Source organism: Melospiza georgiana, chromosome 16 (assembly GCF_028018845.1).
Source record: "Melospiza georgiana isolate bMelGeo1 chromosome 16, bMelGeo1.pri, whole genome shotgun sequence".
NCBI lineage: Eukaryota > Metazoa > Chordata > Aves > Passeriformes > Passerellidae > Melospiza > Melospiza georgiana.
Genome location: NC_080445.1, coordinates 9,746,823 through 9,769,874, shown reverse-complemented (window position 1 = coordinate 9,769,874; position 23,052 = coordinate 9,746,823). Strand labels below are relative to the sequence as shown.

General features: G+C 39.5%; 1 protein-coding gene across 4 annotated transcripts in view; it reads right to left on the bottom strand.

Moving 5' to 3' along the window:
- Positions 1-23,052, bottom strand: part of MRTFB (myocardin related transcription factor B) — a 64,103-nt gene that overhangs the window by 19,563 nt on the left and 21,488 nt on the right. For 2 of the 4 annotated variants that reach the window (XM_058035182.1, XM_058035180.1), the window contains exons 4-8: positions 4,302-4,367; positions 3,265-3,320; positions 2,636-2,711; positions 1,960-2,121; positions 1,260-1,444 (exon numbers count right to left, since the gene is read on the bottom strand). In XM_058035182.1, the coding sequence (XP_057891165.1) occupies positions 1,260-1,444; positions 1,960-2,121; positions 2,636-2,711; positions 3,265-3,320; positions 4,302-4,367 (545 nt within the window). Of the gene's footprint in view, positions 1-1,259; positions 1,445-1,959; positions 2,122-2,635; positions 2,712-3,264; positions 3,321-4,301; positions 4,368-16,578; positions 16,820-23,052 lie in introns of those variants that run through there. The other 2 variants (XM_058035183.1, XM_058035181.1) reach the window with 2 other exon arrangements.

The following is a 23,052-nucleotide window of genomic DNA, read 5'->3' as shown; positions in this document are numbered from 1 at the left end:
AATTCAAAAGGAACAACAAGGTGAGCATCTGTTTTATTCTGCAGAAGAACAACTTCTCATTTTAGATGTGTGCACAGAAGTGGCTGTAATGTGATATGAAATCCATAAGCAAAGGCTTAAAGGTTTTTCTGAAGCGCTTTTTCAATCAAGTTCAAGTGCCCTGCTTTTTGTTTCTGCAATCACAGATCTCTCTTATGCTTCCTACTTGAAAAGCTTTTGGCATGTATTGCTTTGAATATTTTTATTTAACTCTCCATTAGGAACCTAATTCCTTACTCAGGAATCTAATTTCATGTGGTTTCTTTTCAATTTATTCAACACAAATTATGTTCTCTCAATGTGAAACCGAACTCATATCTTAAATCTGTATGTCAGGGAACAATGAAATACAATGGATGTGCTGTACTTTCCATCCAGCATTGTTTCTGTATATAAAATTTACAATACTGCTTCCATCTCCTGCGATAATAAGAAAACCAAGGAGAGTAACACCAGATCCTGAACCACTCAGCTATCTGGTGTCCATGGTCATGAAGACATTACAGACTTTGGAGCATTAACAAGAGCTGTCTCTTTTTTACTTATTTAACAGTTGACTTTTACATTACTTTCTGCAGTAAGGAGCAAATCCTCAGCTCTCTAAATCCTCACACATTTAGATGCTCTGCTATAGAGATAACATTTTATCTGCCACGACACATTTACTTTCCTTTCTTTGTAAGTACCTTGAGGAAATACTAAAAACCTCAGAAAAATCAAAATAACTGTTATTTTGATTTCTTAAATAGTAAATTCCTTAGGCAGTATTTTAATAATATAGGAAAGAATTTTTAAATTATGTGGGAAACCTTTTTTGTGGACTTTTCTGAAGGTAACAGAACTGACATCAACTGTTGTTTTTTCAGTAAAGTTTCATTCTAAATGAGTTCAAGACCTTGCCCAGAAGGAAGACAGACATTAAGTAATCAATAACAGCTGGAGTAAACCATGGCCATGACCTTTTAAACAACTTCTGGGAAAGCTGCAGATCTTGTCATAATGAATTCCAGGGAATTTATGGCTTCACTGCAGCCTATGGGAATTTCATCACTGCCACCAGCTAAGCCAGGGTTCTACTCTATACACCCCCAAGCAGAAAAGAGAGTCCCAGACAGCCCTTTGTAGCAGCAGATGTATTCATTCTGTTTGAAACCATGCCCCACTTCTGCAGTGCCAGACCAAAAGCATATTATGAAGATCTTAACATTTAAAAACTGTACCTGTGTTGATGTAGCAGCATTTGGGGTTATTGGTGAGGGTGAGTCACTTGGTTTTGGCTCACCAGGGGAAGCTGCTGAACCCTGGGATTCTTGGCTGGCTGGTTGATCTGGTGATAAAGCATCACTGCTGTCTTCATCAAATGAAAAATCATCCAAAGCTTGAGGGTAATTCTCTTGTCCAACTGCTAAAATGTTTACATAGAAAGAAACAATGTTTTTTTTTAATTGCACAAATTTAATTTAGACATTTATGGCAGAATTAGCTAATTGCTGGAAAATGATCAGTTTTCAGCAGTCTAAACATATGGTACCTAAGTATTTATTGTGTTTTTAATATGAGAGCCATATTAAATCAATAAAACCAAGTGTGGAGCAGAAGTGGTTTTAGTAAGAGATTAAAAGGTACATTCAAGAGATGTGGGGTGCACGCAGACACCTACGACAGGCTGAGGGATGGCTACATATGTTTGATTATTTGTAATGATTTTTATTTTAAAAAATGTATTTTCAAAGTTTCATGTAAAAATAGGACTACTTTATTTAAATGATAACAAAGTTTAGGTCTCAGAAGCGGAAAGAGTAAGTAGTAATAAACTTAGCATGTGTTATCTTCTAGTGAACTCTACCCTCAAGAGTTAAATTATTTATTTTCCACAATGCCACATAGATTACAAACAGAAGCTGTGGGACTACTACTTGCCTATAATGGCTTCTTTAACGCTGGAGTCTACAGGAAGAATATTTTTTTCTACCAGTTCCATAGGGCCAGGTCTCTGAGCAATCTTCTCATTCAGATCATCTGCCAAGCGAGCTCTCTTCAGTTTCATCTGAGTGGCCTGTAGTGAAGGCTCTGCAAAGGTCTCTAAAAGGATATATTGATTCAAATATTCTGTTCCACTTGTTCCCCAATTTCATGACAAACAACATTGTCTTGTCTTTGCAGTAACCATTCCACTTGTATCAAAAGCAGCCAGGTATAACAGGTAACAGGATAACAGTCACATTTATTAAAGGTTCTTTAGGGCCAGAGGAGAGCATAAGGCTGTCAGGTCATTTTAGAGCATGAGTAGAAACTGAAATAGAAACACTCCATGTACACATCTGATACCATAATTACCATTATAGATCAAGAACAATATGCAAGAGCAAACAAATAAACACACTGCTGGGAATACCTTCACTGCCATAGATGTATCTGTTAATACACAGATTTAGAATACAGACTATCACAGACACTGCAGAAGCAGAGAAATAGAGCAGATAAACCTTCAGAATGAATTGCCAGGCAGTGTCATTCAGGGAGACAAGGCAGAGCAAAGCAAGGCCCTGCTGTGAGCAGCCTGGGCAGGCTGCAGATGCAGCCTGTGAGCACGTACCCTCCAGGATGTGCATTCTGACCAGCTCCGAGCGGTCCGGCCGGCTCCGGATCTTGTGCTTCAAGAAATTTTCAGTCTGTAAAGAGAGGAGGAAGCACCATTAGCTACTGTTCACTTAAAAACTCAAAGCAGTTTGACAAATCAGCCACATCCAATCAATGAATAGTTGCAGTTTCATTCAGATGGGGGGTTAGCACTGTCAGAACACAGGCAGTGGAGGGGTTCCCCCTGCTTTGTTCTGTTTTCCTAGCAGTTAAGCAGGGCTGATGGATTTCCAGCTTCTACAGACAAGATGGGAATGTTTCCCATCTTTCCCATAATCACAATAGTATAGATTTGCCATAGAAAAAAACTGCTGAAGCATAATTTCCCCAAGTATCCAATCCTTAATTGGAGGTTAACCCCCCATATGTTTTAACCCCCCCATAAATTTAATCCCCACTGATCTGTGAAGGGTCAGAGAAGTTCCTCTCAGATTTGATATTTTATTTTAACAAATTCTCCCAAAATAATAATACATTTTTACTGTAATGGTAAGAATTTTTTCATATACTCAGAGAATTTAGTATCACAAAAAATTGACTCTCCATTTCCAGATGTTAATCACAAGTCTACACAAAGTGGTTTACCCTGGCTCGCTCCAGGCTCTTTATCTGCTCATGGAATGCAGCTGGACTTTTCAAAGCTGTGAAGGGAGAGGAAGAGTTAAACAGACAGGAAATAATTTTCTAAAGAAATATGCTAACCAGAATGTGTGTATGAGTTAACACCACCTCAGAGTTGTGCTTGCAGGATTACATTTGATTTGTGCTAGTTGTATCCACCTATATTTAGCAGAGACGAGCAGTACTCCTTTATAGAATACCTGGAATATTTAACAGATTTTTACCATGTAATGGTTAACTTTTTCACCATCTACAAAGGTGTTTGTTTAGTTATCAAAACTGTCCTACAGTGGAAATTTTGTGAGGTAAGGTTTAGAATGCCAAAATGCCAATTTAATTTGATTTATTGCACTGAATTTTCTGGCTGTCCATACCTCATACTTGCTGTTATTAGAGAGAACTGGACCTTCCCTTAAGAACGATGTGTTGATTTAAAAATGATATAGAAAAATGTGGAGGAGTTAAATGTTCATCTTAGAAAACAGAATGATGTCTAGCTACTAAATAACCAAAAAGAGTAAAAAAACCACTGTTAACCTAGCAATAACATAAATTGTAGAGTGCTCCATCTCAGTGCTATCCACTTAGAGATCCTCCATGTTTCCTGTGCACCTCTCATTTGTTTGGAAACCTTTGTCATTCTACTCTTTAAAAACTGCTGGTTTTATTAATAATGCCAACTCATTTAAGTAATTCAGTTTATTTAATAAATCAGTCGTCATTATTTAAGTAGAGAAAATAAAAGCAGAATCGGACTAGGTCTACAAATCCCTGCATTTCTGTCACAATGGCTATTTTAACTGAAACATGATGCACTTGAATTCACTGAAGCACAGTGAATTCACTACATGCTCACTTAGGTTATCAAAAGGATCCCACAAGTCTTTTCAAATGCTAAAGTTATTTTTAATGATCTCACAGAAATGCTTATCTTCATAATTTTATATATTCAATTCATAATTAACAGTACAGAAATACAAATTACTAGGTGTAAGTCTTACGTGGCATGATGCCCTGGTCCACCAGCTGCTCTCGTGTCCGTCTCTGTTGCAGCCTCAGCTGAAGTACTGACAAAAGAAAGCATTGATTCCTGTGTGAGCACAGTCTCCTCATCCAGTGCAAAACCCCCATTCTAATGATACCAAGTACTGCAATCTTAGAAATCCTTTCTGCTGTGTATTCAGCCCTGACAGTAACCTCCAGGAGCCCTCCTAGGAACAGCTGCTGATAACAGTTCCCAGGGATGACTTCCATCCCCACTTTCACTGGAGTTTGCTCTCTATCTCATCCCTGATGCCAGGATTGTATTTCCCATGTGCATCCACTTTTCCCACCAGTCAGGCCTCATGAGGAGTGTTGAGCTTACATCACGAAAACAGTGAGGTAGAAAGAGTTTAAACCATAAACTGGAGCCCATAATGATTACAGAGCCTTACTGCATGTCCTAAGCCAATCTTGCATGACTTCACTGGGCTGAAATAGAAATGAACTGTGCAGAGCATTTTAGAAGAAAAGGTCTGTGTGTGTCTTGCTCATTGTTTCTTCTTAAGGCTTTTTTTTTTAATATAAAGGCTGATTGTACATTAAATAAACTTTGCTGAAACACAAGAAACTGAAGCTAAGCAGAATTTTATCTGCCTTATTTAAAAACAACAAAAAAGTGTTACAATCAGGAACACACCTTATTCTCTCTCTGAACATCAGAAAATGTTGGTTTTTTTGACTGAGATATGTGTTATCATAATTACTTAAAGGACAGAATATATCCAGTACTGTCAAATGTGGAAAAACAGCTTATAAAGCTTCAGAGGTAACTTCTTACATTTCATTACATTTAATGAAATGTTTCTCACACATTTCTGTGTGTCAACCAATGTGACATATATTAAATGCTACACCAGAAACCACAAAACCTGGGGGAAGAGGTAGACATTAAAGATTTATACTTTTAAAGATTATGGCTTTTTGTTGCCGGGGGGAAAAACAAGGAGGGAAAAAAAGTTGTTTCTACCCCTCCCATCCCCTTGTTTCTGTATCTAATTATCATAATGCTTCATTATCTCCTTGACACATATAGCTACTACCCCAAAGTGAAATTTCATCTTCTGAACAAAGGACAGTTAAGACAAAGTATAAATCACATTAAAGATGTGATATTTACATGCTGAAATTCCGACTTGAGAGCTTATTATGGGTGTATGATTATGGTATGCTGTTCCTATTGTATTTCACAAGGAAGCAAAACAAGCTAATGCATTGTCCAAAACATCAAAATGAATGTAATTTCTAAAAAATTAAGCTAAGGACAAAGTTCATTGTTTCCAGAATTTAAAAGGAACCAGCTTATTTCCTGTTCTGCAGTACAGGAAGGATATTCCTCTGGCTAAGGCATTAAGACCGGGAATAGCAAGTCCTGAAAACAAGGACATTATTTTCTTGTGTCACACAAACATTGAGAGTTCAAATACAAACATTTCAGGGCTGTGGCACAGCAGATCAGTTCAGACTTTACAATTTTCTTTTACAATTTTTTCTTCACTAAGCTTTCTCATAAAGCCCATTTTGTAGGTGGAGCTGGTTCAGCTATAACTACCTAAGCATTGCTAGGGATGTGCTTTCAATATTAGTAATCACAAGTGGGAAAGAACATTATTATTGAATATATTATACTGAACATTATATCTAAATATAAGTGATAGGAAGCCCTGCTGTGTAGTTTAGGAATGTATCTATGATTTGTGGCTTCATTTATGGTCAGATATTTGGCTTAAGCTTTACAGAAAGACTAAAAACACAGCCATATCCTAAACAATGTACAGTGTAAAAAGGGAACATACATGGGACTAGAGCAAAAGGGAGAGAACAGTAAGAATGTACCTGCACATAAACCTTATGTGCTCACGTGTGAAGCTTTAGCATTTTTTAAGAAAAAATGTAACAAACCTTTTTGTCTCTCATAACATTACTTGTCTGCCCATCATCTGTTCATCTACACTGGGCACTACAAAGCAATAAGGGAACATTTTGAAGTTGCCCCATCTGTATCTGGACAAGTCATAGAAACAGTGAGAAAATCAGAGATATAGAAGATATAGAACATGTAGTTATTCACTTACTAGATAAATATCATGAACTTATATATTACATAATAAGGAAAGGACAGCCTGTAGCATGACTAATAGGAAAGCACTGCAGGGGAATGCTAAAGAAGAGATGACTCATAGTTAGAAAGATGGTATAAGATAATAACTGAAGATTTTGACTTGACCAGAGCAAGGTTAAACAGAAACCAAGCTGGATGAAAACCAGATGTTTGCTTTTGCAATCAACTCCAAAACTAACGTTGAAAAAGCGTTTCATAGCTACATTTTTAAAAAAGATAAATATTGAGCAGTCAAATGCATTATTAAATAGAAAATTTTCAAATAGAAAGCAATCTTGAATAAAACCCCTAAACATATTATTTTTTAAAGTTGGAAAGCTAAAAAGGTTTTGCTACTCCAAAGCAAATCCATCAGAAAAAAAGCCAATATTGATATCTCTATGAAAGAGATACAAGGATCTAAAGGATCTAAAATACTTTCAGCCCCTACGGTGACACAAAGCAAAAAGCAGAGCTGTTGATAAGGATGAAGCAGAAGGACCTGTCTGTGAGTTGCAAAACTTCACACAGTCAGAGCACACCTGGGTTACAGGTCAGGGTGTCAGAGCAGGAGTCACAGCACAGGCAGGAGTGACCCTTCAGTGTCTCTGCAGGTACACACAGATGTGTCTCTCTATGCTGGAGGGGAGCCTGCTGTGGCTATGAAGGGAGGGAACAGCAGTGAGGTCTGTGAAAAGCTCAGGAGGAAATGGGGACTCACAAGAACAGCCAGCCTGACGGGAGGATGGGAGTCATGGAAACTGAATCACACGTTTTCAATAGGGAAAATATAATGAAATTATCTTCAGAGACAAGGATGAGCCATATGAGAATTCCACTTATGGCAAAGAATTGCTCATTTATTTCTGTGGGAAACTATCTAGAACAGAACACAGGTTGGTTTAAATCTAATGTAATTAAAGCTAATACAGACTTTACTTATGATATATATGGAAATCCACATAGCAAGAGATTTCTAGAACAGTCAGTAACACACAAAGTGGTATATCTAGTAAAGCTGGATTGAGATAAGAAGACAGCCTAAAAAAAACCCAAAAAACCCACCAAAAAACCACCACCAAAAAATCTAAAAACCACTGAAGCATTACCCAAATACAACATATATCTATATATCTATATCTATATATGCACACATACATATATATTATATATGCATATATATTTTTTACTCTTGTTCTAGTGTGGGTCGGGGTTTGGATTTTTCCTTCTTTTGTTTTTCTCCCTCCCCTTTATTTTAAAGAAACATTTACAGACAAACCATCATGGAATGTGGGGAAGGGAGAACTCGAAAGACAGGAGGTGGAGGTACTACAAAGCAAAGTTGCCCTTGGAATGGTGTTTACTCAAACATTGTGTTTTACAGATGGTTCTTATCAGAGTAAATCCATTCAGCTTGCTGCCAGATAGTTTACCTTTCACTTTTACACTTTTAAAATCAGGAAGTTACCTACATAACATCTAAAATCATAAGTGATTTCCAAAATGAAGGCACAACATTAACAAATATTTACATATGTTGAAAAACTATTAATGCTGTTAATGCTGTTCCTCCTATTTAAAGTACATGTGCAAAAGAAGGGCAGTGTTAACACCATTAAGCAAATGTAGTTGTTAAAAGACAGTACAAATATTTTGCACTTCACATTATCTGGCAGGAATCCTCCTTCACACCACTGCAACTCTAAAAATTGTCTGTGAACTGCTTCTGAATAAAAGCCATGCACAGAGAGGTCAGACCAATTCCTGCTGTGACCGAGGGAGAAGGGAGGATATTCTTTTTTGTTTTCAACTAAACATACGATTTTAACACTTGAACACCAGGTGGAGAGATTCCAAAATTTCCATGTGTTTTCTTAAGTCAATAAAATGATCACTAAAGCTTGAATAGCTTATTTAATACTTACTGACAAAACAAAAAAGCATAATCCCTCCTCACAGTAAGAACATCTGGTTATCTGACTCTCAGAGTCAGCAGAAGTCTTGTGACTGCACTGGAGGGAGAGTGTTTAGCCAGCACAAAGGCTGAGTGCCAGAGGCTGGTGCTCCACTCTGCAGCTCCTTCCAGTGTCAGCACACCAGGGAATCAACACTTCTGACCAGGGAATGGAGATGGTGGTGCAGAAAGGGGAGCTCACCCATTAACCAATGCACTTGGTTATGTGGAAGTGAATCTCTGTAAAGCAGTAACTTTTATAAAGCCAATGAATGCCCTGTTCTCACCCCAGGAGTCCTGCTCAGGTTCACACACAGTGTGCCCCAAGGGGCAGAGACTGAGGATAACCAGAACCAGCAGCTCCCAATCTCCTGCTGGAGCGCTCTGGGGGTGAGAGCAGAAGTGCCACAAGCAGGCACTTGAGGAGACACAGCACGTTCTGTACACCTTGGAAAGGCAGCAAACAGCTCCCTGGGCATGTTTTACTTGCTGTGAGTGGCAGAAGGAGTGAAATAAAGTGTATTATTGAATCACCCACAACAAACAGCTTTTATCAGAGCTGAGCAAATGATGCCTCTTACGAATCTGTAACGTGCATCCTATAGAAGAGCTGTCTCAAAGTAGTACTACATAATCACAAGCACTGGAATGTAGAGGCCAAAAATAAATCAATAGTTGTCCTGCAGGAACAATGCTATCTACACTGATTGACAAGCTTTCACCACTGCTTCTTGCCTTGAAAAAAACCAGAACACATATTGTGCACAGTTCCAGTGGTTCCAGCACTAATAATTCCACATCTAACATAGTTCATTACATAGCCTATTAATTTAAGATCAAATTTTAATCTTTTTATAGAAGGTACTATGAAACAGCAAATAGTTGTTGCCATTTCTCAATTACACAGCTGAAACAAACATTTCACCGTGGACACAGGGTCCAGGAGACACCACACAGTCCTTTCAAATGGCAGCAGGAAGAAACACAACACATCGAAATTTTTTTTATGTTCTGTATGTAATAATCTCATTATTCTCCTGAAGTTAAAATCCAACAGATATTACCTATTTAAACACTTCAAACTGCAAGTGGAAATGAGAAAATGTAATGTCCAACATTCCTCCATAACCCCTTGGAAATTTCCAAGAGCGGCAGAAACTCCAGCGCAGGCTGCTAGGCTGGCTACCATGGAAACAGACAGTGCTGGAACCGCGGCCGTTTCCTCTCGGTGCAAAGCTGGGACACTGAGAGCCTCCATTTCTCTCTGCCAGCTGCCAACAGCTTTTCTGCAGCCCGTGCCCCCTGGAGGCTGGGGCACAGCGGGCAGAGGCTCCCGGCACAGGCTGCAGTGGCACCGGCACCGCGGGGAGACACAGAACTGTCCCCTGGGCTGAAGCGCTGGACCCTTAAGGCAACGGTGTCACCAGCGTGTGGCACTGCACAGAGCACAGAATTCCACCGGGAGTGATCCCAGCATCACCTCTGCCCTGGAACTGGGACACAGCCTCACAGGGCAGCAGCTCCAGAGCTGCAGAACCTGAGCACCGAGTGCTCTCTGGGCATCCTGCACTGCTGCCCTGCACCCCACACCCCACTGCTCACATCCTAAAGTCTGGATTTTCTACACACCCTAACTTTATGCTAGGCTAATCCTCCAGAAATAGGTTTTGCTTTCTCCTGAGCTGAGATTTCTCTCTCAGCTCTATGATAAGGTATTGTACTTAATCTATTTAAAAAATGGTTATTTTTTTCCCACTAATATTTGTTCTGCAAATAAAAAAAATATAGTAGAAAGTATATTTTGTGTAGTAAGTAAAAGAAAGAGCAGGTGATATGCGAGGTACATAATTCAGGAAGGTTATGGAACATGGTAGTTTGCACATGGTATTACACATTCCACCAGGCCAAAGTCAGAAATTTGTTAATATAATGTTAACTTCATTTATATGGCATGTCAAAAAAGGAGAGGTGAGAAAACCATGAAAATAGCTACTTTTAATTTGTTGGAAATGATTCTAAGTAAGCTGTATGGAATTTTAAGATAAAATGCATTTTACATTGTGGTACTCATTCCCCATCAGCCTGAGGATGGTAACAACAGCATATTAAATACTCTTCGTTTTAAAACAAAAATAATTTATCACCAATTCATCTTGTAAAAAGTATCAGACATCATCTAACCATGAGTGAATGCCTTCACAACTTCCATGTATGCCAGAATATAATTTTTAAAAGGAACTATTTTATTTTATTTAGTTATCTTGCTTTCATTAAAAAAAAAAAAAAAACTTACTGGTTTGTTATATAATTTCAATGTTCTTTTTTCCATTATTGTATAAGTGATTTTTCTGCTAAGACTATATCCAAAATAATTAAGAAAAGTTGAAGCAGCTCTTTTGCATATTCATTTCAAACAATTATTCGGTCATACTTCCATTTCAGCTTAGAAATGTACTGTGTAAATGTAAAGTACATGAGAGGAGACTACTGAGGGCCATTTCAGATCATCTCTCCAGAATTCTGGAGGGGAGCCCTGCAGGACGTCCAGATCTCTCAAATGACACCACTGTGATTTAAAGCTTTTGTCTGCAGCCAGTGCTGATGCCCAGATGAGTGCTCCAGCAGGAACAGCATCCACTGAAAGCACAAAATGAAAACCTAGATGGCAAAGAGAGCTGCATGTAAACTGAACATTTCAAACAAACACATGAACTATAACAATATCATTAGCTGAGAGGCTTAAATGACTAGGATATAGGACAATCTGTATTGTATCCTATTGCTGTGGAACATGTTGCTTAGAAACCAGCCAGAACATACACAAGCCTTCAAACAAATTACTGGGATGTCTGCTGGGATGAATATATATATATATATATATATATATGTGCATGGATATGTAAAAAGCAAAATCTATACCTTTCATTATTCTGTTTATGTCTTTAAAATGAGAAAAATCATCATGTTGGGTGAGAAGTCTTAACAAACTAAAGCTTATATTACCATTTTCTGTAAAATTGCATAACTTCAGTATATTAACATTTTCTAAATCTGCAAGTATTACTCTGCTTAGTGCAGACCTCTGATTTTTTAAAAATAATCTGCATTTCCTCAAATACCACTATTAGCCAAAAAGTGTACTGTGAAGGGGCTCATGAAACTTGAGTTTAAATTCTACATCTATTACAGCTTCCTTTGTGATAATTTGGAGTGTATTACATAGAATGATGACAGATGATTTCCAGCCAAGCCCCCTCCATTGTCCATGCTATTCCTAGGCACAGCAAACAAAATGCACACCCAAGCAGATTCTCCACCTCAGGAGAGTACACAGTAATTGAAAGCAGAGCAAGGTGGATTGCACTGAGAGCCTGCTTGCAGCCGGGGCTGTGAGCAATGGTACTGAGTCACTCTGCTGCAGACAGCTCCAGACTCTGCAGATGCTCTGTGGGTGAGTCCAGCTGATCACAGGCATGGAGAAGTTGCTGCATTAGGGAGGACCCTGCACTGGAGGCTGAGGCTCCCACGTGTTGTGGTGGATGTGACAGGAAAGAAGAATCCCCCAGCAGAGCAGCAAAGCAGACAGTGCTTTCAGAGAGTGGTTTCATAACTCAATATGATCTAACACAGCATTACCAATGAAAAGCCAATGGTCTGTGCCTCCCTCCACTCCCAGCTGCTTCTGCTGCTTTCACACTGGCAGAGGTGCCTCCTGCCAGGTCTGTGCTCTGGCCTGGCAGCACCATGAAAGAAATGCTCTTCAGCAATAGCCACTGACTTTGGGCTCCTAATGCCAACAGGAGAAAGAGGCTGGCAGTATGCAGGGTAAGGTTGGATGGGAATACCCCTGGCCCTTGGCAGCAGCACTCCTAATCCTTCTATAAAAACTTCAAGAAATCTTATAGTTGCCATAGCAAGTTTTTTAAAAGCTCTTGTTTCGCCACCATCGTCTTCTAATTGTATACATATTACATACAAAATCAAATTAGTACATAGTAGTCTTGGTTTGTTGAAGTAGTTAAGCATGTGTTTATTATAATGGTATTACAATATATTTATTATTAATTTAAGTGCTACACTGAAGAAGAAAATTCTGTGGAGTAAGTGCTGATTTACTTTTACGACATCCAATTATACCATGACATTAAAGAGACTGTTTATGGTAGAGTTTAGCACAGCCCTGCAGGATCATTACACAGAATTTACAGTGCTTCCTTTATTAACAAAAGAATAACACTTTCTCACCAGTATTTTTCTCATTATCTGTGTCTCAAGAAACATACCTGATGGACTACCACTAATAAGGGGTCATAAAAACACCTCTAAACACCAGATGACACAACTTAATGCTTTTTCTTTATAAAAACCAACCAAACCAAATAAACCAAGAGCAGAATCTTTATCATGCCAGGGCAGGAGAGCAGAAGAGGTCAAGAGTATCATCAATACTCAACATGCCAGCAATAGCAGGAAGTCTTTTGAATAAACAATTCTCATGCACCATGGATTTGATTGCAAGGGATGAGGGGAAGAAATCCTTCCTGACTACACCTGGTAATCTGTTACTCAGGCAGCACAAAGACAATTCCAGTGCACACCTGAGAAATCCACTCATTGCACCCTGTATCCTGTTTGCAGCACTTGCCAGTCTCCAGTTCCTCACAAACCAGTAAATTGAAAATGCATTACAAATCCCGGAAAGAAACTGTGTTTTAAGGTGGAAATAAAATTTCCTTCCTGGCTAGTTTTTTTTTAAATTAGAGTAGCCTGCAGGCAACTGGTAATTTTGAAACTCAGATTATGATATGAAAAATATGGTGCAAACAAACTGGGATTCAGCCTCCTTTTAAATCCCACCTAATCACCAGACTGAACTGTTTAACCAGTTTAATACTGTGTCTTCAGGAGTTCTGTATGGTCATAGAGCTCACCCATCTTTGTACTGAAACAACTCAGGGTATAAAACAAGATCTCCTCAACTCTCTCCAGTGCTGTTGGAAACCTTTCAATCTGCAGGCCAGATATATTCCCAGGTCCCAACAGGTGCACTGTTTGATGGCACTGAATATTCCTTAGTAACTGTATGCACATTTAAGGCTTTTCACTTGAATTTTCCAAGTGTTTTGGTTGCTTAATTGACAGAGCTACAAGATGCTGCAGGAGGTACAGTCAATGGTACAGGAATTTCTGAAAAAGCTGTTTAGTTAGCACTGTGTGGTTCACCTCAGAGACAGAAAATATATTTGTTCCTTGCTCATAACAAAGGTAATTTTGATCAGACAGATAAAAGAACTTTTTTCACAAAAAAGGCAATATGCAACAACAGTATCTGAGCTGTTTACAAGAAGTAAGTAGGATTCCCTCCCATGCTACAGGATGCTATAATGTGTATCAATAGCCTAAGGAAAGAAAAAGTTCAGCTTTGCAATCTAAACTGCTAATGTCCTTAATATTAATTTGCTGAAGACAGTGTTATTGGTTTTGCTTCCACCAAAAATCCCTTTTCTTATAAAGAAATACTAAGTAAAAAATATTGCACCTTGCAGTTCTCTTAAGGTACTCATTGCTGAAATAAGCACTGCACTATCTCAGGATTTTTACATTTACCAAACCTGTGCAAAGTAGCTTATGAAACAAAGGCACCTTTTGAATTGGATCTCTACATAATTACATTTTTAATTTTTCCAAGTTTTATAACTCATATATCATATTTTTAAGTATTTTTGTGTCCTAAGGAAGAAATGTTTGATAATTCACGTGGCAAAACCAGCCACATCATTTTAAGGAGGAAGAAAGGAGGAGAAAAGAGGAGAGCAAAAAAAAGAGAGACAGAATGGCACAAGCTAATTTAGAAGATACTGTTCTGTAAAATAAGTTGTCCTACAATTTATGTTTTTCAAAAAGTAAAATCTGTTACCTGTAGTATTATTTAAATAGGATTAAACTAACAACTGCAACTGAATTTTTAAAAATCTATAAAGTGTCTGAACTACATATTTTATAACATAATGAACTGGAAACATGAAGCTCTGTTTTAGTCCCTCTAGATGTAAATCAAGAAGATTTGGAGTGTTTTCAATAATTCATTCTATATACCACAAGAAAGAAAATGATTGTTTTTCTAAGCTTTAGAAGGAGGAAAGGCTGGAAGAGGAGATCCTGTAGTCAATCAAACTCTCAAGAAGAGGTTCATTATTTTAATCATTACATTGCCAAACTTGGGAGAGATAAAAGAATAAGATATATTCACTGGGGAAAGTGAAAATGGAGAACAGGTACTAAAACACAGAAAAGGAAGCAAAGATAGTGATTATGGAAAACATATCTTCTTGTATGCAGTGAATAATTTATGCTCTCAAATATTAATGAATTTAGACTGGCAGAGTATCCCATAATTGCAGGTTTTTTGCTACTCTGACAGACCATCATTACTGTAATGTACATTCTTTCATCCACTTTCTCCATAACTGACATGCTTGAAGAGGCCTGAAGATAATAATCACTGCTGTGGTTACTCATCAGCCCACCTACACTACCCACCCTGCTGCCTTTGCCATGTTTTTTTGCTCTTGATTTTTTGGTAGCTTACCCCAGACAGGTTTTGTTTCTTTCCTACATCACTGCCCACCCCTGTGACCCTCCTGGCTCCCTTCTCTCGCTGCTGTCCCCAGAGCCTCAGCAGCAGCAGCAGCAGGGCTTTAACTGGGCTGCTCTGAGTTGGGAGGCAAAAGCACCCCGAGCCAGAGGCACTGCCGGCCCTTTCTTTCATCCTGTCTCCCAGGCAGGACTTCCCTGCCACAAGGGAGGCAGAGCAGTTCTGCTCTCAGCCACTGCCACAGGCAGCAACATCAACCTCACAGTACCTTCCAAACCTCTCAGTACCTTCCCAACCTCTCAGTACCTCCCCAACCTCTCAGTACCTTCCTGATCACCAACACACCTTCAGTACCAGTACCCTGCACAAAGATCAGGGCTTTCCCTAGCTCAAACTTAAAGCTAAGTAATGGGGGGCATTAAACTAACCTGTCAAGTACTGAATTTAGTACTGAATATGGGCTATCTTTTTGCCAATTTAAACACTATTAAGATCCAAATTTAGGAAAAGAAATGGACAAAACCCCCAAACAAACCCAGCATTTAAATTCTGATAAAGGCAGTATCTCACATAGAACTCTTGCCACCACACCAAGGGAGAAGTCTCTGATTCACCAGAAAATCCAGAGATATCTGGAGGAAAAGCCAAAGCAGAGTGCTGTAAAAGGAAAGCAGGAGTTTTGTCTACTACAAATGCAGTTTGTGTCCTATTGATTAAGCAGCTGGAGCTGAGCCCAGAGCTGCCAGAGCCTGGTGTGTTACTCCTGCCGTGTCCCACGGCTCTGGGCAGGGTGGCAGCCGCCCTCCAGAGGTCTCTGCCTTCTCCTCCTTCACTCTGGCCAGCGGGAGGAATCCTGCCCGCAGGAGTAAGACAATTCCCCTGTCTCAGCAGCATTATTGCCTCAGCCTAACAGAGATTACTTCAAATGAATCTCATATAGTTCTATTTGTTACCTTTGAATGATATTCCAAATATTCTCAGACTACTGCTATTTTAGAAACTAATGCCCGTGCATTTTATCAGTTTAATGCCCAGCTGAAATCTAATAATTTAAAAAGACATAATGTGGTTTGAAAAGCACACTTCTCAAAACCAGAATCAAATCTAATTTGAAGTATAAGGGGAGAACAGAATTCCAAAGAAAGGAGCTGAGAAAAGCACTGTTGAAAATGAGGTAACAATATGTCTAATACTAAAGGTGTGGGGGGTTTTATTTTGACATGCCATATTTAATGATGCTTATTTCATTAGATTTATTTCAATAGAGACATTTTGAAGCGCTTTGTGCAATATTTACAGGACAATTTCAAAGTCCTTAATTAATTCAGCACTAAGTGATAACCTGAAGACTACTTGATTGCTCATTTTTCTTCATACTACAATTCCTATCAAACTATCATTATTTTTCTGGTCCCAGGTAAAATAAATATTCAGCTTTTAGAGTATTTTTTTTTTCAGAGGGAAAACAATACCTCATTTAATGTACAAAAACTCTTTCTGACCTACAGCATTAAATCAGGCATGCTGGTGAACTGAACGTGCCCAGGACTTCTGCATTCTCTGTCCCCCAAGCAGCAAGTGACTGACCTTCCTTGAGACTTTTCTGGCTGTTCCCCTCAAGGCATTCCTTCTCCTTCAGTGGCTTAAGATCTCCTGCAGGTAAGATCTCGGAAAAGCCCTGCTGCTGTTTCTTGGAGCTATCGATCATGGTGGGAATCCTTTAGAATGGCAACATCCAGCACCGAAAAAATCGCAGGCCGCGGTGGGCAGCGATGCAGCGCGCTCCGCACGGGGCCGGCCGCGGGCTCCTACGGCAGCAGCAGCCCGGGCACCGCCGCGCCGCCCATGGCGCTGCCCCGCCTCGGCTCGGCTCAGCCCGGCTCGGCTCGGCTCAGCCCACCCTGGTTCGGCTCAGTCCGGCTCGGCTCGGCTCAGCCCACCCTGGTTCGGCTCAGTCCGGCTCGGCTCGGCTCAGCCCACCCTGGTTCGGCTCAGCCCACCCTGGTTCGGCTCAGCCCACCCTGGTTCGGCTCAGCCCACCCTGGTTCGGCTCGGCCCGGCCAGGCTCGGCTCGGCTCGGCTCAGTCCACCCCGGCTCGGCTCAATTGGCTGTGGCCGCTCCGAGCCCGCAGCCCGCTCTCAGCGCGGGCACCGAGCATGTGAAGCCGAACTCCCAAAGCCCGCCTCTCCTCCCAGGCAGACACTCCTCCTGTGCCTGGAGTTACGCTCGCTTCCTCTGCACATTGGTGTTCAATGTGCAGCTCGGTGGTCAATCATCTGACAAAGAATGAGTCAAGCGGTTAAAAATAAATCCAGCAGTTGCTGGAGAGCATTCGCTGATACCTAAGACAAACTACTGCTGAGGTCCCTCTCCCTTTCCCCCCTTCCTTTTCCCTGCCCCCACTCCTCAGAACACTGCTGCAGGCAGCAGAAATATTTCATCTTTGCCTGACCGGCACATTCATTACTCATTAAGTTTCACCCGTAAACAAAGCTGCACAGCGGGATTTGGAAATGTTATAGTTATGTCAGGAACCTTCCCACCCATCAACCCCAGGACTGGTTCCAGAGACAGGTACCTAGCAGAGGTAACTGGGAAAACCAGTGATTATTTCCATGCCTTTCCTGCAGTATGAGAGCCTCTGTTCCTTGTTGTAAAAATCTAAGCCCCGAGTATTTTATTATTTTCCTTTTTGCATTAGTTACACATCTCATTATTCCCAACAGTTTCATGAGTATTTCCTCCCACAGCTTCTGATCTGCCATTCTCTGCAGCATATCCCATTTATCTTACATGAGTCATCAACTTCAGTGTCAACCTGGAAGATTTCAGGGAAATGGATCCCCTCTAATTACCTGGCATTGGCCATAAGGGAACAGCAGACGAGTCTGCATTTAATTTCCTGTACTTAGAGAAAAGAAAGTATACATAATGTTTAAGAGTCTCTACATGTCAGCTAGGAACTCTGGCAGGTGTATTTTCCCTTCCCTTTGCCCTAAAAATGCTATCATTGCACACAATTTCTGCACCTCTACTTTGTATTTTAAATCCTTCAACCTGAAATTATAAAGGATATCTCCATTCAGATAAAATGTTTCACTTCCATAGAATCAGATTTGAAAATACCTATATACATTGAGACACAGAAATTTTAGCAATGGAAACTAGAAAAAAACCCCCATCTTTTCCTCTTTGGATCTTTCTACGAGGCAGCCACTGAGCACTGACTGTTCACCTTGACAGTGCACTGCCAGGGCAACTGACACCACGGGCTGTGAAGCTGCCTGGCCCAGCCAGCAGGATCTGGAAGCCTCTCCCTGTTTGCCTGCTGCTGGGAGAGGGAGACCTAGATCTGCTCAGAACTGCACACTCCAAGGAGGAGTGAGCTCACCAGGCTTTAGCAACCTCTTGACATGTAAGGAGCTGACAATACAGGCAAAAAACTCTTTGCAGCATGAATGATTTGAGGCCACTCTCCCAGCCTAAAAATCAGTTGTCTGCACATCATTTGTATAAAAATTATCAGCTTAAATTATGTTCTGCCTAAAGACAAGTTACAGACTATTCCAATACATTTGCTTTTGCAGTGATTTTTACTGAACACAAGGAAAAAATACTGTGGAAAAGCTCCTTCATAAATCAAATTAACTTCCTCAGCTGAACACTTGCCTGCAGCTGAACACTTACTGTGCATAAGAAACAAAACTACTGTTGAGAAACTCCACACATTCAGAAAATAAAACAGACAAGCAGAATACAAACACATACTACTTAAACACACATTAAACTCTGACACAGTCAATAAACAGAGTATTACACACTTTCTGATATAACAGATTATAACTCCACATTTTTCTTGTACCAAGAGAGAAGTTAATTGTTTGGATTGATTAATTATATTCTAACAGTATACCAATATATAACAGCACAAATTGTTTTATGAAAAGGGTACAGTGCACTTCACACACTCTGAACTGATTTCCCATTGATTCAAAAACAGTATTTTGAAATTTAAAAAATTCCATGCCCTAATGAGGAAGTGTGTAATTAAAGGTGCCAGAGAAAGACATTCTTCAAACACCATATTTCTGAAGAAGTTCTATCCATTCCTATCCCTTTACACTGCCTGACATAAATTGAGAGTACCCAGTGCTCAGGTGAAAGCTGAGCACAGTAACAGCAGCTGGGTGGGAGCAGTTCAAGCCTTCAGGAGCGTTTCTCTTGTTCAGAAAGTTGATCTTAGCTAGGAGTTGGTGCTGTCCACTCCTCCCCCTTTCCAAGGGTAGCCACCCCACAGCAGATCAATGTGCTTTTGCTTCAGTTACTTGAAGTTATACCTCATATTTTGCTTCAATTTCACCTCTTAGTTCAATACAAGCTTAAAACACAGATGAAAATTTTAGAAGACCTTTAAGAAGTCTGATCAAAATCTCAACAGTAACATGCAAAATCCTTAGTATGAAAAGTGGGAATTACACATTTTATGAAAAATAAGAATGAGGAAATTCTTGTACAGACTAGGAGAGATGAAAGGTCAAAATGATGCTGTGCATTTTTCATGTAACCAAATACTGCCATTGCCAATATTGCTATACAATATGGAATAGTTGGGTGAGGGCAGACATAACAAATGAAGACAAAGAAAAGATGCCTTTGAAGAAGGAAATAGTTCTGTTCCAGATTCAGTTATACTGTGAATATGGAGAATATCTGGATATTCTGCTCAGGGATAAGTTTTTCTTAAATCCCTGCATGGAGAATATGCAGGGATATGAAGAATAACATTTATCTCCCACATCATGAAAAAATATTCCTATCCAACAACCTTTTGTTTTCCCAGCAGTCCTGAATACACCTTAATCCAAGCTCAATTGATAACTTGGTTTTACTGGTTGAGTGTGCAACAATATAGTTGTTATATTTTTAGTGATAAGGCTTCAAAGAAAAACTAATCATCATCTCATCATGTCTGCTGGAAAAGTCTAAAACTCTGGGACAGCTTCACAGGCACCTGGAGGCATCTCACAATTCCCAGCTCGACAGCACTGCAAGGTGGGAAAAGTGCCTGTTCCTATGATGGACTTGGTCAGCATTCCTGAGAGCTGTACCAGAAGGAACAGAAACACTGTTAGCACGTTCCTGTACCAAATTCCCCTGCTCCCTACCAGTACCAGGTGTTCCATGAGCAGGTCCATGGGAACCCAGGCAGTGCTGCCTGCTGCCCCCAGTGCTCACCCACCTGCCAGTTAAGGACTCCTCCTTCCCTGCCAAATGAAATGAATTTGGAACTCCTCTAGAATGGCTCACATATGTTCTTACCTGTGACTGCTAAAGCACCACAATGACTCCTGAGCTTTACTCATGCATTTTCAAATTTGATGGCAATTTTTTAAGCTCTTATGAAATAGCAGAATTTCTGTCATGAACCACTACCACCACACTAACACACTGCTGGTGTTTGGGCAGTATCTGCCTTGAAGATTGTTTTGACAGATAAAACTGCTTTGTATTTCAGTTACTTTTGTTGTTGGTTTTAAAGAACCATGATTTCTAAAATTGTGACTTTACAGGTGGGAACTTAACACCTTCCCACTCAAATCACCCATTTTGGCCTACCACAAAAAATCCTCTAGTGTAAGTATTAGTGAAACAATACCAACTTGTTTGTTCTTTGACTACTCTTTATTTTAGCAGTAATACAGTTAATAGAACAACCCATGAATTACACAATATAAATCAGGGACAGAAAGAGCTTGGGATCTTACAACTCCATTCAGAGTTTGAAAGGATTTTGTGTTCAGTGTCTAAAAGTGAGCTGGAATTTGGATTGTAATTTGAAATTGATGGCATTGTTAAAAACAGGCAGAAAACTTTTTCAAATTGCAAATTTTTCTTTTTCTCTTTCTGCTGCTGACTATTTAAATGGAGAATGTTTTGTAATAGAGAGAACTACTCATTTCCAAACTAAACATTGGACATAAAACCTCTGCAATTTGAGCATGTACCTGTTTCAAATGAGCTGGTTTTAACATTACAAATAGCAAAATGAAACTGAGACTCACAGAAAAACCTATAATGACCTAGAAACAAAACTTGTGGCTGAGAGACTGGTTTCTATCAAACAACAAAACCGAAGTATCTCTTCCAGCTGAAAGAAAATCTTGAGTCCTGCATGTTGTATTTTTCAGTTACAGGTTTGAACTCTGTTACAAACTGCATCAGTGTATCCAAACCAGAAGCTGAAGTAAAAGACACACAACAAGCTCTTGGTTTCAGTGAAAATGAAATGTTAGAATTTGCATTATTTTCAGAGGGCAGAAGTACCTCTCATTTGAATTTCAATTACAGTTGAATATACTGCATAAGAGTGGGTGAAATGAAGAAAAAAGGCCTCAGAATGGAACATTTCTGTCAGTTTCATAAGCCAGAATCTCATTTAAAAGCAATGTATTGCACAAGTTTTTCACAAACATTTGCTTTACATCTAAGGTCATCAGCACTTGTTCCTTCCATTCTTCTGCAGCACAGACTCCAAGTGTTCTGCCAACCTTCAGCCTACAGCACAAGTGTTATTTAAAAGGTGGAAGTGTCTAGTAGATATAAACTAAAATTCCAAAGTACAGGAGGAAGCAATGCAGCCCCAGGTACCTCCCCAGTGCCTGCCTGTCTGCCCCTCACAACAAATCCTTGTCTGGGTGAAGCATCAGTGAAGTGCTGAGTGACATCACTGACTGGGAGCTGCTTCACAGCCTCATTAAACACCAAGTAACTAAGCAACAATTGCTTTAACAGTACATTCCAACTTTCACATCATATGGAACTCATTCCTTTGCAATCCCATCAAAAAGAAAAACAAAACCAAACCAAATGCCCTTGGGTGCTTAAACTCTTTCACTACCATAATAACATTTTCAAGTGGGAAAGAAGTCTAATTACTCAAATATCTATTTCACCTTGGCTTTACATACACCTTGATGAATATCTTGGTGCTTTATATTGTATTAGGATAATCGAGTTCTTGATCATGGTGTAATAGTTTCTTCACATAGGAAAATAGTGCTCTGACTACACAAACTAAAGCATCAGTTTACATAACCCCTATTATAACTTATTCTATTACTTCTATAAACATTAAGAACATTACTTCAAATTATTAATTAAGGGGAATTGTTTTGGGGGAGCTCTGTTCTGCCTAAATTCTCCACCATTGTGGCAATAAAGACCCAAACAACACAAATAATGGTCACCATCTACCTCAGTCACCCTTCCCAGAAAAATACCAACCACTTACAGTGATGTCAAATTTATAAGTCTGCATGTTCTTCTACTCCCACTAAAACCCACACAAATTCCTTTTAAGGGAGGACATATGTTGGCAGTGTTCACTGCTTAAATGAAAACCACCTTCCATTTGGTCTTACCCATATACACATCTACATTAATAAATATTTTTAAAATGTGTATATAGAGTACATTAAAATGTGCATTTTTGTATATGTTTAACTATACAGATCTACATTTAACTGCATATATATATATCCTGTAGAGGACAATATTTAATCAGCCACTGTGCTACCTCTGATTTGCACAAGTTGCCTACAGTAAGTGCTGCACACCAATCACCAGTTCTGTTTGCTCCCTGTTACCTTCTCGTAGTGGCTCTGTCACAAATGACACTTCAGCGACAACATCTGCACTTAGGACTTAGTTCTAACAAATTAAAACAATTATACAATGGAATTTAAAATTAACTCAACATTCTTTTCTAGCTATGCATTTAGTTATACACAAAGAATTTCAAGAAAAAAGGTCAGAATAAGACAGTTTGATCAAGTGATCTCTTTAAAGGAAAACATGCTTTCTGTATCTCCTGTAATCACTCAAATGCCAGCCCTCAAACAGGATTTCACATATACCAGATGCCTTGAATTGAGTCAGTCACAGGTCATGTCTCCTGTGTTAATCTCTTCACAATAAGCAGATAATTAAAAAAAATAATATCTATAAATCAAACTAAAATGATGGAATGTTTGTTTAGAAGTTTACCAAATGGAATGACC